The sequence below is a fragment of the Lycium barbarum genome, chromosome 5 (genome assembly GCF_019175385.1).
Source record: "Lycium barbarum isolate Lr01 chromosome 5, ASM1917538v2, whole genome shotgun sequence".
NCBI lineage: Eukaryota > Viridiplantae > Streptophyta > Magnoliopsida > Solanales > Solanaceae > Lycium > Lycium barbarum.
Genome location: NC_083341.1, coordinates 10,063,760 through 10,080,669, shown reverse-complemented (window position 1 = coordinate 10,080,669; position 16,910 = coordinate 10,063,760). Strand labels below are relative to the sequence as shown.

The window sequence follows — 16,910 nt, the reverse complement described above, 5'->3', positions numbered from 1 at the left end:
GCCGAAATAGGATCATCATTTTGAGCTTGCACTAATTTCCTTTTACTTTAAATGTATACTTCACACATATTTGACAATAATATATATGTGATTTAAAAATATTTTTACTAATTGACGTGGGATCACGTGCGGTGCACGAGATGCACTTGCGGACTTGCGGCGCAAGAGATACACATATGACGGATGCAAAAACTAGTTTTATAAATATACTTGAAGCCTCTTATTAAGATTTGACTTTAGGCCGCCAATTTCATTGAGGTGCCCCTGGGCGGCGAATTCTTGAAATGTGCCCGGCTCATGGTAGAAATACTCTTCATCTTGCAGCCATCAAATGCTGAGTTGAAGTGATCAAAGAACTGATACAAATCAAACCAGATGAAGCTCTAGAAATGATCACTAACAATGGGGAGGGCATTTTGCATTTGTGTATGAAGCAAAATCAGTTGGAGGCTCTCAAGGTGCTGATGGAGATTCGATGGGAACATGAGTTCTTTAATGCAAATGATAGTGGTGGGCACACCATTATGCACTTGGATGATGCTGATAAGTAAATTGAGGTATTGCATTTTCTATTTGAAAATCATTAAATGATGATTTCCTAATTTCTCATTTATTACTAAATATCAAAAGCGTCATCTCCACTACTGAAAGTTCAAAACTTTTGAGTACAGACCATAAATTAGCAGGCACCCTGCATTTGATGTAAATGCGCTAAATGCATATGGATTGACAACAACAGATGATCAAATTCAAGTCTGTAGTGACATTGAAGATATTGAAAGTGGAGAATCCTTTCGAGTTACGGGGACATGTCGAAAGAAAGGCAATCATACTTTCGGATCGAAGCCAATAGACCTTCAAAATATACATCTCATGATGATCTAAAGAAAAAAAGTTCAAAAATATTACAAATAGATGACTGGCTAGAAAGGAAGAAAAATACACTAATGATTGTGGCTTCTCTTATTCCAACCATAACTTTTCAAGCTGATCTCAATCCTCATGGTGGAGTTTGAAAAGATGATTCAAAATGTATTTAGTACTAATTAAGTTTAGCTATTAATTAAAATGATTTCTGTTTTCTAAGTATCTTTTCAACACCAAGTTAATCGAATTTCTTCATGAAAGTTTATAAAAATATGACTGCTTTTGGTATTATAATCATATTACAACTACTCCTTCTGATTCATTTTACTTGTCATTGTTACTAAAAATGGCTCATCGATTTAAAATATTTGTCATTTTTTATGGCAGAGTTATTTGGAGAAGTAAAAAAGGGGTATGACTTAACATACTGCAACTATGTATATGTAGCCTATATATTTTTATACTCTATATCCTTAATTAGAAAAGATATGAGGTTAAACTACAATCTCAAGCTCTGGATAAGCTTCCCTAATCTTACTCTGTGATTCTGTCGTCAATGTTGTTGACACATGATACTTTCTCCGTCTCAATTTATGTGATATAGTTTGACTAGGCGCGGAATTTAAGAAAGAAAGACTTTTAAAACTTGTGGTCTAAAACAATCCATATATATTTGTGTGACCGTAAATCATTTCATTAAGGGTAAAATGAGAAGTTTTATGTTAATTAATTTATTTTTAAATATAGAAATGTATCATTCTTTTTGGGACAGACTAAAAAGAAAAGTGTATCACATAAACTGGGACAGAGGAAGTAGTATTTTTCCAGATACTGGGTACCACTGCCACCTTTTCCATGACCTAGAATATACATATACAGCAGGTTCATCTATGGCAGATAATTACCCAACAATTTATAGACTGTATATGATATCTAATACAGTGGGGTTTATAGCATGTTTGAGCATTATATTACAGTGGATAAGTGGCTTGTCTCTAAGGCAGAAAGGTTTAATGTGGATATTGATGTTTATCTTGTGGATCGCCATTTCTACAACCGTATACACTTATGTTACATATATCCAGGGTCGGCGAATACACAAGCCAGTAACGCAAGTGCTAGAGCCCCATTTTTCAGTAGTTACTAAAAGTAAAGTTAGGTGTTTAGATATTTTTTACTTAAGCTAAAAAAATAGTTCATCGTAGTAGTTCTTAATGCTCAACAAACTATTTCAAGAAACAACCGTCCCAATTTTAAACAAGGAAAAAGGGTCAAAAATATCACTCTACTTTGAGAAAAGGGCTAAAAATATCCTCCATTACAAATTGGGGTAAAGTTTTCAAATATATTCCCCACATAACGAAAATCCCCAAATAACCCGATTTTATTTTTTAAACCGGCTTCATTATTTAACCCGACTCAACTAAACAATAACCTATATGATTTCCTTATTACTCCCAATTCTCTCAAACGTTTTCTACTTCTCTTCAGTGTTGCTAAAGTGTGAACCTACTTTTCTATCCAAAATCTTATCTCAGAGTATAAACGGTTTACAAAGTACTAGTTGATAATTACCAAGTATAGATTCTTCCAAAGAAGATTTATTTCACTCTCTATACGTTTACTCTTGGACTTCATGTTATGTGCAAGTTCCTCGAAAAATTTAGTGTCATCCAAATTCCTGATGAAGTGATCTAGTTCACTTTTGCTCTCTATTACCCACCATCTGTTCAATTTCATTTGCATTGTACGATAGATTTTAATTTTAGCAGTCGAACTGACAGTAACTATGATATGTTTGATCTTAATGAATGAGTTTCCATAGCTTTCTATTTTAGGTCCCGAGAGAAGATACGATGGTAGCATGTCATAGGTTTTTGAGAAATGGTTGTATGAATGGCATAAAGGTGAACCTCACTTTTCTATCCAAAATCTTATCTCAGAGTAACATTAGTGTGAACCTCATTTCTCTCTCTCTCTCTCTCTCTCTAATGTTGCTGAAGAGAAGTACATTTGAGAGAATTGGGGGAATAAAGGCATCATATGGGTTATTATTTAGTTAGGTCACGTAAAATAATGGTGTTGGTTTAAAAAATAAAATCGGATTATTTTGGGGGAATTTGGAATTTTCGTTAAGTGAGGGGTATATTAAAAAACTTTAATGACGGGAGGCGTATTTTTGATCCAAATTCATAACAGAGGATATTTTTAGCCCTTTTTCCAAAGTAGAGGGTAAACCCGTCAACCGGTTCAAACCGGACCGGACCGGTAACCGGTTACGGAACTGGTGACCGGTTCCGGTTTACCGGTTTGAAACCCCAAACCGGAACCGGTCCGGTTCAAACAGTCCAAAACCCTTTTTGTTTTTTGTTTTTTGTTTTTTGTTTTTTGTATTATATATATATATATATATATATATATATAGATAGATAGATATATATATATATATGTTTAAGTTATATATATATTAATATATATATGTTTAAGTTATATGTATACTATATATACTTATAACTTATATATTATAACTTAAGTTATTTATAGCTTAATTTTTTTCTAAGTTTATAAATTCGTATATACGTGTGTATATATATATACGTATATAGACATATACCTAAAATATAGTAAGAATATACTTATATATATCAATATACTTAAGTTATATAACTTAATATATATAAATATGTATATATATATATATATATATAGATATATATGTATATGTTTAAGTTATATGTATACTATATATTATAAGTATATTCTTAGTATATTTTAGTTATTTTTCAAGTATATAACTTTCTAGTTTTTAATTTAAGTAGATGTATATCATAAGTATATTCTTAGTATATTTTAGGTATATTCCTAACTTAATATAAGTAAAAATATGAACAAAAGTAAATAGAAGAAAGCTCAATGAGCCATATATTTTATTCATTCTTGGATAACATTTATTTGCAAGTTGTAGTTTTTTTTTTTAACTTGCAAATAATACATGAGTTGTAAAGAAATAGTAGAATAATAAATTCACCAATTCTGAATCATTTCGTTAATTTCCCCCATATCATATTCGGCCACGGAGATATCTTCAAAGTCTTCCATTTGGTCCGGTCCACTTGCTATCAAATCTTTAATTTCTTCCTTTTCGCCTTCCTCCGCTTCTAAGTTTTGGTTGCGTCGCTCCCATCTAATCCAATCGCGAATGCGTCGCTCCGCTTCAAAGTTTTGGTTGAATCCGCTAAAATTTTTCCATCGTGACGACCTTTTCCTTCATCATATAAAAATGCTATAATTCTTTTTTGCATAACCCAATTGTCATCAACCCAATGACATGTAATAGCAAAAAAATTTAACTTGTTAAGACTAAGACCCAAATCAGCGGTAAGAGAAACATTACAATTTAAAGAATTAAATACATGGCGCAAATAAAATCTATATTTTTTATACAAATCTATAACATCCGCTCTACAAGTACTTCTAGGAATACCCTTAAATAACGGATTATAACAACGTTGAATGTAAGTAACAAACCCCAAACCCGAGGAAAAGGAAAATGGTAAACAATCATAAGCTACCATTTTAGCTATTTCTACACGCTCTTTTTTCTTGTCATACTTAAAATTTCTACCAGTTCGTGGGCCTATCGTCATTTGAATACCCCCCACATTTGAACCCGTTTGCTCTCCCCAAACATCCATATGTTTTTTTTCTCATATGACCATTTAGTGTACCCGTTCCACCATCCTTACTAGTTCCTTGCCTAAAGGCAAATACTTGTCCACATAGGGTACATGTAACTGATTGGTTTTCCCTATCCTTAGTCATAAATTTCCAAATTTTAGCGGTTGGCTTTCGAGTTCTAGGCGGTTTGTCTTATGTATGTGATTGTGCAGGACATGTATCTCCTATGGGATTTTCGGGGGTGGGGGGGGTTGTGTTTCATCATCATCATCAATTTCATTAAAAGTGTCGGTAAAATATTGTTGCATTACCTCATAACCTAAAAGTGGATTATTTCCACCAACATCAATACCTAAATTAGGTGTTTCTTCCACAAATGTTTCCTCATTAAGCCCACCCCTAACAATACCACTACTACTATCGGCACCACGTCTAAATCTCTTTGCCATTATTAAATAGAGTTAATTTAAATCACAATCAAATAAATCACAAGAAAATAAATTGCAACAAATTAAATTGCTAGAATTAAATTGTGAAAAATAAAGATAGAGTTGGAACGAAGGTACCAAATTGCTGGATTAATTTCCAACAAAGTGAAGGCGGCTAGAATTGCAAATCCACCAAAGCTACTTCGGATTGTTGCAAAATCACCAACTCCACCAACAATATTATAATTGCAAAATTAATAATTGAAACTATAATAAGACTTTATAATATTTATTTGAGAGAAATTTAAAGCGGCTAATTATTGCAAAGTAACTATAATTGAGAGATTGAGATTTGAGAGAAAGAGAAGAGTGAATTGGTGTGGATTAAAATTAAAATGAAAATGAAGAAGAGTTTATATAGGAGTGGAGAATGGGTTAAAGTGTTAAAAAAAAGTTTGGGGGGTTGGGGGGCAAAAAATGAATTTATGGCCGTTTGGCAATGACCAATTTTGCAAATGGACCGTTGCCAACGGTCCAATAACGGTCAGCTGAGCCCAGCAACGGCTATATTATTATTTTTTTTTTTTTAATTTCACCGGTTTAACCGGTCCGGTTTCACCCATTTAACCGGTTCCGATTTCAAAAAAATCGAAACCGGACCGGTAAGAAATAGACGGTTAAACCGGTTCCGGTTTTACCGGTCCGGTTATCGGTTTGAACCGGTTAAACCGGACCGGTTGACGGGCTTAGTAGAGGGGCATTTTTGATCCTTTCCCCTTTAAACAATGTCCAATAATTTTGAGTTTAACTATCAAGTCTGTTGAAATATGATCTTCCTTCATCATTTTGAGCTTGCACTAATTTCCTTTTACTTTAAATGTATAATTCACACATATGTTTAACAATAACATATATGTGTTACAATAAATTTACTAATTGACATGGGATGCACGTGCGACACACAACATGCACGTGCAGTGCACGGGGTACACAGGTAACACACGCTACAACTAATTTTATTGGATATACTTGAGACCTCTCATTAAGATTTGGCTCCATTAAGCCGCCCCCTACTTGTGCAAACCCATATCTTTATATACGAAATTACTTTTTTTAGCTCTTTTTTCATTAGGGTGGTTGGGGGGGGGGGGGGGGTTTGTCTCCTTACCTTCTATCACATTCAAGACTTGATCAAGGGATTTCCCCTTTTGACTTTTGGTGTACAAGGCTTTTCTTTTTGTTTCCCTTTGTAAAGCAATCGAAAAGAGACCAGAACCACGTGAAAAAAGGTTTCATAATCAAACATGTATTGAGTTGTGACTTGACTCGCTAGGGCTGTAGAGTTCCAGTTTGCTCATAAGTTGGGCGATCTGACCGTCTTTTCTTCCACGGACTTTTTCGAGGAATCAACGGTTTGCGCCATTGCAGCAAGCTGCTCGTCCATGTCGGTGGTGTTGGTCAACAAAGCGTTGACCACATATAAACAGTAGTTGGATTAAAGCAGAACCATTTCTCGAGTTTCATGTGCCTATTGACTATTTTCCAAGCAAGTTAATGAACTCGATCGACATCAATTTTGTCCCACCCCTTTTCTCGTACGAGTTACATAGGCTAAGAATATTGCAATGACAAGTATATTTCAATAACTTTTTGTAAATCTAATTTCTTATAAATACCTTTTTGTAATTTTCTTCTATGTCAGGTATTTTCTTTCTTGGATAAAAACTATGTCAAGTATTAATATGGCTAGTTCCTTAATAAATGGAACCTTTCTAGTGAAAGTTTCAAACATTTAATTGACCAGAAATGTAAATAAATAAAAGGAGTCAAGTAAAGTGGTACTCCATAGCATTCGTTTTGCTTACTGCTATAAATAACATGCCTTAATTTTGGAGATTCTGGAAATATGAAATGATGAGCTTATAAGCTTTCTAAATGTAGAAGACAAACACAACTTTTCTATGTATTATTTCTGAATTCATTATTCGAAATAGTATATATTAATACCCACTCGGAAGAAAAAGCATAACTTTATTCCTACTTTAGTAAAACTTTGGTTTTAGAATCCCATTTCAATTCTCCAAAATTTTAAAATAAAAGGCCTCCACCTCTTTTCCACAAAAGCTTTTTTCTTTTCCAACAACATCTTTGAATTTTATTTTTGGACCAAAAAATAAAAAAAGACCAACCAATAACTCAATAGCTACGTAAAGAGTCTGAAAGAGCAGAGGTCCTTTACATATGCAGCCACTCGCTACACCATCGCGTGCCAAATACTCTCTTTCTCAATCTCAAAATATAAATTCAAGGGAGAATGTGTAAATATAGGAATGAGGCATATATACTCACATAAATGACGCAAATATATCTTTTTTATTGAAAAAAATTTCTTAAAAAATTTATTTAGCTTGCTGTTAATTAAATTTTTTTTATGACATTAAAAAATAAGTCTACCCATGTTTTAGTAGGACTTATCTTTTTTAAAGCCATGAGATAACTTTTTTGATGAATCAGGTCTTGTTAATTTTAAAGAGATATTTTTTTCAAATGAATCAAACAACTCACTAGAAAAAAATTGACACGTAACTTTTAAAAAATAATTTTACTAAAAAATGGGTAAACTTTATTCTAAGCAATGTGACATTTCTTAATTAAAAATTAATTTGAATAATTTTTTAAAACATTCCGTCATCGAAAATGATATTTGCACCATTTTTAATAATATATATATATATATATATATATATATATATATATATATATACACCACTTTTTACCTTTTTGCCGATTCAAAACTGGAGGCTCCACATTCATTTTTTTTTTCCTTCAAATTAATTACTATTTCAGAATTTTACAGTAATTATAATAATCCTAATGAGTAATAATACCCTCAGCATCTACTAATAAGCAATATAATGGATCAGTAGAAAAGAGCTTTGAATTCTCCTATCATAAATTTGCCATTTTTTGACTTCCCCAGTGGGCAACCTTCACAAGTCCTCGTTTCCGGCCAAAAAACATGCCGGAGATAGCACAACAAGTGTACGCGCCTAGAAGTCTACAAATTTGGAAATCGTTACTTAACTGGCTATCCTTCTTCTTCCACATCTTCCTTCAGATCCTTAAAGGAACTCCTTTCGTAAATCAGGTACTCTTGGGAAAAACTGATCAGGATTTCGGTATATTTTAATTCATGTCTAGTTAGAGTTAATGATCAAACACACACACGAACTATCATTTTTTTGCGAGTTTCCTGCCTGAACTATCACATGTGTTTGAGATGTGTTTTGCTAAATAGTTGGTGATAGTTCGAAACTCAAAGTGATAGTTCATGTGTTTTTTTGACCATTATTTTTCGAATTTATATATGAAAAGATTTTCCTATTTTGAGTTAAATTAGATTTCGGACTATTATAAATAGAAGATAGTGTGGAGATTGTAGATATTGTTCAGGTACTGTTGTAAAGTATAATTAAAATTGATTAGATTTCGATATTTTAATTCATGTCTAGTTAGGATTGGAAAATATTTTTCTATTTTGAGTTGAAGTAGATTTCATTATAAATTGTGGTGTTGCTAGCTATTTTTAGCGTGGATAATTGTAGATAGTATTTAGAGATTTGTTGAGTTCATGAATAAACTTCAGGTACTGTAGGAAAAAATAATTCAATATTGTAGAAAACTAAATTTGATTAGGATTTTGTTATTTTAATTCATGACTAGTTAGAATTTATGCTAGCTATTTTCGTGTAACTGTTCAGAGAATTTAAAGATGTTCATGAATAAACTTCAGGTACTGTTGGAAAAAATAATGAGTTAAAGTAGTTTCATAATATTATTATTATTATAAATAGAGGTGATGCTAGCTATTTTGATAGAGTGTGGAGAATTGTAGAGAGCATTCAGAGATATATTGAGTTCATGAATAAACTTCAGGGACTCTCGTACTTTGGCATAAAAATCAGGCACTGTTGGAAAAAATAATTCAAAATTGTAGAAAACCAATATTCATTAGAATTTGGTATTTTAATTTATGTCTAGTTAGGATTTATAGTCATTTTGAGTTAAAGTAGGTTTCGTACTATTATAAATAGATAAATAGATAAATAGAGGTGCTGCTCACTATTTTAATATAGTGTGGAGAATTTTAGAGAACATCCAGAGATTTATTGAGTTCATGAATAAACTTTAGGTACTGGTGGAAAAATTATTTCAAAATTTGTGGAAAACCAAAATTGATTGGGATGTGGTATTTTAATTCATGTCTAGTTAGGATTGGAAAAGATTTTTTTATTTTGAGTTAAAGTAGGCTTTGTACTATTATAAATAGAGGTGCTGCTAGCTAGTTTTGATAGTGTGGAGAATTGTAAAGAGTATTCAGAGATTTATTGAGTTCATGAACATGAATAAACTTTAGGAACTATTAGAAAAAATAATTCAAAATTGTACAAAACCAAAATTGATTAGTATTTGGAATTTTAATTCAAGTCTAGTTAGGAAGATTTTTCCATTTTGAGTTAAAAGTAGGTTGGTTATTATAAATAGAGGTGCTGCTAGCTATTTTATGTAGTGTGGAGAATTGTAGAAAGCATTCATGACTTCATGAATAAACTTCAGGTACTCTCCTGCTTTGGCGTTCGCAATAGCTCTCTTCTCTCTTCCTCTCCGCAGTTCAAACCGTTGCCTGATGTTGAGCTGCTCGAGGAGGAGGCAGCGCCTCTGTCAACCGTCGCGCTCTCGACTTTGCAAATCACAGCCGGAAGTGTTCCAATTAGTGTCGATGAGGAGCATTTACAGCGGCTCACGGTAAAGTCTCGTAAGCTTTGTAGGAGACCTTAATATTTACTGATGTTGACATTATTGTTTTAGCTGTAGAAATTGGATTTGAGTATTATGTTTTCCTTTTATTGAATCGGTATGATGAAAGACTCGAACTTTGCTATATCAGGAAAAATGTTTCTAGCATTAAACTCTGACAAACCTCTGCATCATTAATACATTACTTATACAACTTTGTATCATATATTGTTTTGCCTGATGTAAAACTTTGTATAACTAATGCTTGCATAACTTAGGCGGGAAACTATTAGTTTGTACGGGATAGAATGTGAAATAATAATGTGTATTAGCAATACCAAGATAAAACTAATTTTTGACTTTGCTATTGCAATCTCTGGATACTGACCCTTAAGTTGCTAACTCAACAGCAACCAACAACAACATGCTCAGTGTATTCCCACAAGTGGGGTCTGAGGAGGTAAGATGTATGTAGACCTTACCCCTACCTTTGTGTGGGTAGAGAGGCTGTTTCCGATTGATCCTCGGCTCAAAAGACTTAGGTTGCTAACTCATATAATATTATTCATTAAATAATTGTAATTTTGTATTACTAAATTTGTTTAACTTGTGCATGTACCAAACGACATATATGTTCACATTATCGTTGAACTACTTATCATTCAGATGAACATGATTAACTCTGGGTATACAGTTTGATGGCATTGCATTAAGCTCTTTGAATATTTATGAGAATGAGTCAGATATCACTCTTGTATTGGTCACTCACAAGTTGAACAAGGTTATTGTTTGCTAGAGGCGGAGCTAGAATTTGCACTTTATGGGTTCTAATTTCTAAGATAGCAATATCAGGTGTTAGTAATTGGTTTTGAATTTAATTTTTATACATATTTAGTGAATTTCTTAGTACAAATCCAGAGTTTGGACTAAAGCTACTGGGTTCCCGCCGAACCAGTAAGTAACCTTCTAGCTCTGGCCTTCATTGTTGTTAACAGTTGAATACTTATTAGGAGTTAGTAGGTTTTCACTAGGCCATTAACCTGTGTTTAAATGGTCGTGGCATGTGCCAGACTGCTGAGTTGTTTTTCTTGAACCGAGGGTCTATTGGGAACAACCTCCCTACCTTGTGCGGGTTAAGGTCTGCGTATACTCTACCTCCCCAGACTCCATCTAGTGGGATTATACTGGGTATGTTGTTGTTGTTGAGTTATCAGTCACTTAGTATAAGTTTCAAAATACTGATTAGAAGTTTGATGATTGCAAGATTACTTGCAAAGAAAGTCAAAATTGTTGATATCTAATATTGGAGAAAAACTAAATGCGAAGTAGACGCGAAGAATTTTAGGAAGCATTGTGTAGGTCAATTTGGTTTCTACTCTTCTGCAGCTCGAAGCTCCACTTCAATTAACAGTTTAACACTGACCTAACTCATGGATGCTTGTGCATGACCTTCTTGACTTTCTTTAGCGGGGATTCTCAGTAATACATCCTTTTCCTTCTCCATTCTTTGACTCATCCCAATATAAACTCAAATAACGGGTAAAACAATGAATTGAATAACATGATATGAAAGTGGTTGTACTTAACTTATTGCTTGGAATAGTAGGGATTTTTTTAGATTGGCCAAGGTCATATAGATTCATTAGTGAATATAAATTCATGGTTGATTTCTCTTTGCAAAATGCATTGGTGCTGTATTGTCTGGTTAATCCTACAAATGATGTGTTAAAACATGTTAGCTTTCCGGTCATGAAGGAACATAATTTCAGCCATAGCATATGATTTGTTAATCATATGCTTTTTTTAAGAGGCATAATGTGGAATATACAAGCTAAATAACTTATCCAGAAAAAAAAAAAAGAAAAAAAAAACAGTGGCTTAAGCTGGTTTTTTTTGAGGCATCTTTCACACGCATCGATTAGTCCACCGGGTGCTTACTACATCCCACCGGACAGGTACGGGGCGACTCTGCTCGCCAAGACTTCGGAAAATTAGAAGATTAGCGTTTTTGTCTTTGCTGGAATTTGAACCCTGATCTCTCATGGCTTTCCCTTATTTCGTTGACCTCTAGGCCATACCCTTGGGTGCAGGTATAAGCTAGTTAAGTAGTGTGCAAAAGCATGTGCAGATTGGCACCGGAAAATCACAAATCAACTTGCAAATTTAGTATAAGCATATAAAATGCAAAGTTAGCTTCCAATCTGAGTAAGTGAATATATTTAAGGAAATCCAACTTCTAAAAGGAGGAAATTTTAAAGCAGGGAAACTATCACAAGGATATGAACAGTTTAAAAGTTGATAATTGAGATTAATGAAAGAGGCAGGAGTTCCTGGGAGAATCATTAATTTGCCAGAAATTATGTCAAAGGATAAGGAATATTGTGATTTACAAAGTTAGTAAGGTGATTTCTATTTTTTGCAGAATTACAGCATTCTTTTGGGTTTCTTCTCATCTCTTCTTTCTTTATTTCTTGGGAAGGTGGTGGTTCATGCTTTTAGCACACCCTTAGCTTACAAATGAGATTCATTGGGCAAAGGGATTGTCAAAATTAGCTGGCTAGTTTATAGCCATGCAAGTGTGATGAGCTTTTTGTTAGGCATTGATATAGGCTTGAGTCAGCAAAGTGCTGCTGTAGCAAGTTTGGAGGCTTCTATATATGTGTAATAAGCCCTTTATTGGTAATAGGTAGTGCTCTTTATACTTAAGGAGCCCTATATCAACAATCTTGAGTGTATGCCAGGTCTTGGAAATTTTGAGTTTTAAATACGTAAATAATATTGTGTGATCGGCTGTCAATTACATGGTTGGCCACACCATAAGAAACAATTTGACTGCTGTTCCATGAGTGCCTCCCATATCTCTCGTCTTCACAGTTGCTCTGTGTGCTGTGCTCTGTTGTGACAAGCAGAACCTTGATTTGCTGTGTCTCTGTCCCAAAAGGTTAAGTACAAGGTTACACTCTAGCATCTTGGTGATTCTGGTGAAATACCTTCTATATTTATCCTTTCTTTGGCATGCTGGGCCTTATTTTAGATGGATTCGTACCAGAAGAGGATGTCATACAGGGGAGGGTCTGTTTACTTTTATTTTGCTTTCTTGATGACAATTTTACATTTTGCTTCATCTTTTTATGTCGATGAACAAGACTATGTCTTGGTTTCGAAGAATATACCTTCACTTGATGAATAAGAGTTGTAGTTCAAAGAAGTTTCTGGCAGTCTCTCAAGAGTACTGACGTCTAACTGTATCCGAAAGTTGACTTGTATCAAGAAGAGATGGTGGATTTTAGGGACAAGAGGGAGTCTAAAATCACTTACACTAACTGTACCAACAACCTAGCTGGGACTTCGGATGACCAGCTAATTAAATGTTTGTAGAACTGGATAACCGGTTCTTCCTGCAACATGGATTAACTGCTGACTGTCAATGATGTGGATCAATCTTTTAATAGATATTTTGTTAAAATGACTCCTGTTTATCTTTTTCCTCAAGTTCTTAGTTGCTGGATGCAGGTGGTTCTTGACTTAGATGAAACTTTAATTTGTGCATATGAGACATCAAGTTTGCCTACCATCATTTGCACCCAGGCAACAGAGGTTGGGTTGAAGTGGTTTGAGCTGGAGTGTGTATCTTCAGAAAAGGCATACTTTCTAATTTCTACTATTTGATAGAATATTATAGCAGGTTTCTTTGTTATTCTAGCAAGTTTCTTTGAAATCCGTGCTAATTTCTCTTCTTGGAGGTTTTAGGAATATGATGGCAAACCTAAGATCAACTATGTCACAGTTTTTGAACGTCCTGGATTACACGAGTTTCTAAAACAACTTAGCGAGTTTGCTAATCTGGTCTTGTTTACTGCTGGACTTGAAGGTTAACTCATTACTTTTTACTTGATTTAGTTATATCCTTTCTCCATTGGTGCCTTCATCCAAAATTATTGAATTTGCCATTGTTATGTGTGTACAGGATATGCAAGACCCGTTGTTGACAAAATTGATCTTGAAAATCGGTTTAGCCATAGACTTTATCGCCCTTCAACTACTAGCACGTAAGTATAGATGTTTTTCCGTCTTTTCTATCAGGCATCATTTGACATGTTAAATGTGAGGCTAATCTATCGTTTTTAAAAGTATCAAAGAGTGAAGAAATTTAATCTGAAAGTAAATGGCATAAAAGGAATAAAAATCTGATGCTATTAGAAGGAAAATTGGATTCATAAAAATGTTTGATGCTCAATGCCAATAACTTGCTCACATGGATTAAGGTGACATTTGTATGAAGTTTTGAATTTCTTCAGTTTGCAGAATCAATTTAAGAGTTTTTAACGTGTTTGTTGAGCTAAATCTTGAAGAAGAATTACTCTTTTATGAATGCATCCAAACTCAGTGTTTCGAACTTTTCAAAAACTGGAAAAAGCTAGAAACTAGCTTTTTAGTTTTTGAAAGCTTTGACAGCTTAGTTTGGAGTCCGGAGCCAAAATGACTTGTTTTTGGAGCTAATAGCCCAAAATAGGATGCGTTTTGTTTTTATACCAAAATGGGTATTTCGTTGGTTATCCAACGAAATACCCACAATCAACACTGTTCCGGTCCGGAATTATTTGTTGCATTTCGCTACACTTGTAGCGAAATGTAACAATTTTTTTTTTTTTGGCATTTCGTTGGTATATGAACGAAATAGGATTTTTTTTTTTGTATTTCGTTTATTAAAAAACGAAATATGAATTTTTTATTTATTTCGTTCATGTAAAAACGAAATAGGAATTTTTTTTTTTGTATTTCGTTGGTATATGAACGAAATAGGATAATTTTTTTTTTATTTCGTTTATAGAAAAACGAAATATGAAAATATATTTTTTTATTTCGTTTATATAAAAATGAAATAGGAAAATATAATTTTTTTTTTGTAAAAACGAAATAGGAAAATATATATATATATATATATATATAATTTTTTTTTTTTTTGTATTTCATTTATATAAAAACGAAATAGGAAAAAAAAAAGGACATGCTATTTTTGTCTATTAGCTTCAAAAACAAGTCCAACTTCCTCACAGTTTCTTGATCTTATACTTTTAATTTGAAAAGTAAAAATTCTTCATGCTTATCAACAACAAATAATCTCCAACGACTAGTCACAATTTGAACATAGAAAATGACCCAACAAATGATACAAATATCTTTATGTTATATTTAACAATCTTACTTTCCTCACAATTTCTTCATCTTTTTTTTAACTGTTGTTCTATGAAAATGACTAACTAAAAGAACATTTTATAATATAAATTTAGACCTTTTTAATCAGTAGCTTCGACGATCTTTTTAGTATTTTAATTGTAGTTCGTTGACCAATAAACTCTACTAACATTTTTTAAAGCTTTTTTTAATTGAAGCAACGACTGAAATTACCAACTATTGATTAATTAAACTTGTAACTTTTGTTTTCTTTATTATAGTCTACTACACTAAGTATAAGATATAAATAAATCAAAAAAATAAATGTGAACTAATTTATAATGACTAAATCAAAAAATATTTGTAAAAACTTATAAAATTAATAAATTACCTCAATTTGAAGAAGATTATGGAGCAAAAGTTGAGGAATTCTTGTGATAGGATTAGTAGAAAAAGAAGAAAAGAATGAAGAACGGAAGAAGAGGAAGAATGGAGGTAGAGGAAGAACAGAGAATGGAGAAGGGAGAATGGAGAATGGAGAGGATAAGGTAAAATAATTTAGGGTAAAAGTGGAGAGCAGAAAAAGGGTATGAACGAAATAAAAAAATTATAATTTCCCTATTTCGTTGGAATATAAACGAAATGCAAAATAAATAAATAAATTATTTTTCTATTTCGTTTTTATATAAACAAAATACAAAAAAAAATTTTTTTTTTTATCCTATTTCGTTTTTATATGAACGAAATAATTTTTTTTTTTTTTCATATTTCGTTTTTAATAAACGAAATACAAAAAAAAAAAAAAAAAAATCCTATTTCGTTCATATACCAACGAAATGCAAAAAAAAAAAAAAAAAAAAAATTATTTGTTACATTTCGCTACAAGTGTAGCGAAATGCAACAAATAATTCCGGACCGGAACAATGTTGATTGTGGGTATTTCGTTGGATAACCAACGAAATACCCATTTTGGTATAAAAAAAAACGCATCCTATTTTGGGATATTAGCTCCAAAAACAAGCCATTTAGGCTCCGGACTCGCTTAGTTTGGAAATCTTGAAAAAAAGTTTTCAACATTTTACTCGGACAAACACTATTTGCGAAACTCTTGTACTTCGAAACTTCCGTGAATCATCCGATAACGGATACTAGCAGTAAGTTCTTATTTTAACAGTGAACTCTGCTTTTTGTTGATATCACCTATAACAGCTCAAATAGTTTAAAGCCACTGTTGTTTCTATATGGCTAATATAGCTACTGTAAATTTGACACTAAATGTGCATCACAGGGAATTCCGGGAACATGTGAAGGATCTGTCATGCATATCAGAGGATTTATGCCGGATTGTCATTGTTGATAACAACCCATTCAGTTTCTTATTACAGCCTTTAAATGGAATCCCGTGCATTCCATTTTCTCCTGGACAACCCCATGACGACCAGGTATAAGAAATGAGCAGAAAATATAAATGAAGGTTATTCCTCAAATTTTAGCTTACTTTGATCCCCCATGTATTTAACTTGGCTTTCATCTTCTACATTAGCTTTTGGAAGTAATCCTTCCACTTCTCAAGCATCTATCTGAGCAGAAGGATGTAAGGCCTGTGCTTCGTGAAAGGTTTCAAATGCCCGAATGGTTTCAAAACCATGGAATCCCCGCTTGTGAATTCACAAATATATGATGATCGTTTGCAAGTAAATTTTCTGCTATTCCAGGAGACACGACACACCTATACTCTAAATTTGTTGTACAAGGTTAATACCTCTTCACCGGAAGAACAAATTTTTGTATAGATTATTTGTGCAGAGGAGTAGCCATCTATGACTGACCCAAATTTCTTATCTATTACATTCTTTTGTAACTTTGTTTATAGCTTCCATTGTCAGAAGAATTATTCATGTATGAGCAATTGTTGTAAACAGTGATCACCAATATTTATACTACCCTCAGCAAAATTTATGTATA

The 16,910-nt window shown here is 33.0% G+C and overlaps 1 protein-coding gene and 1 pseudogene across 1 annotated transcript; both read left to right on the top strand.

Annotated features, from left to right (window-relative positions):
• The first annotated feature begins 284 nt into the window (after positions 1 to 284).
• Positions 285 to 6,714, top strand: LOC132639173 (uncharacterized; annotated as a pseudogene).
• Positions 6,715 to 7,790: 1,076 nt separating this feature from the next.
• LOC132640397 (uncharacterized) lies at positions 7,791 to 16,910 on the top strand. The gene is made up of 7 exons (XM_060356980.1): positions 7,791 to 8,121; positions 9,591 to 9,779; positions 13,284 to 13,412; positions 13,521 to 13,641; positions 13,738 to 13,819; positions 16,234 to 16,387; positions 16,489 to 16,910. The coding sequence occupies exons 1-7, from the start codon at positions 7,993 to 7,995 to the stop codon at positions 16,624 to 16,626; spliced, it is 942 nt and encodes a 313-aa protein (XP_060212963.1). The 5' UTR covers positions 7,791 to 7,992; the 3' UTR covers positions 16,627 to 16,910.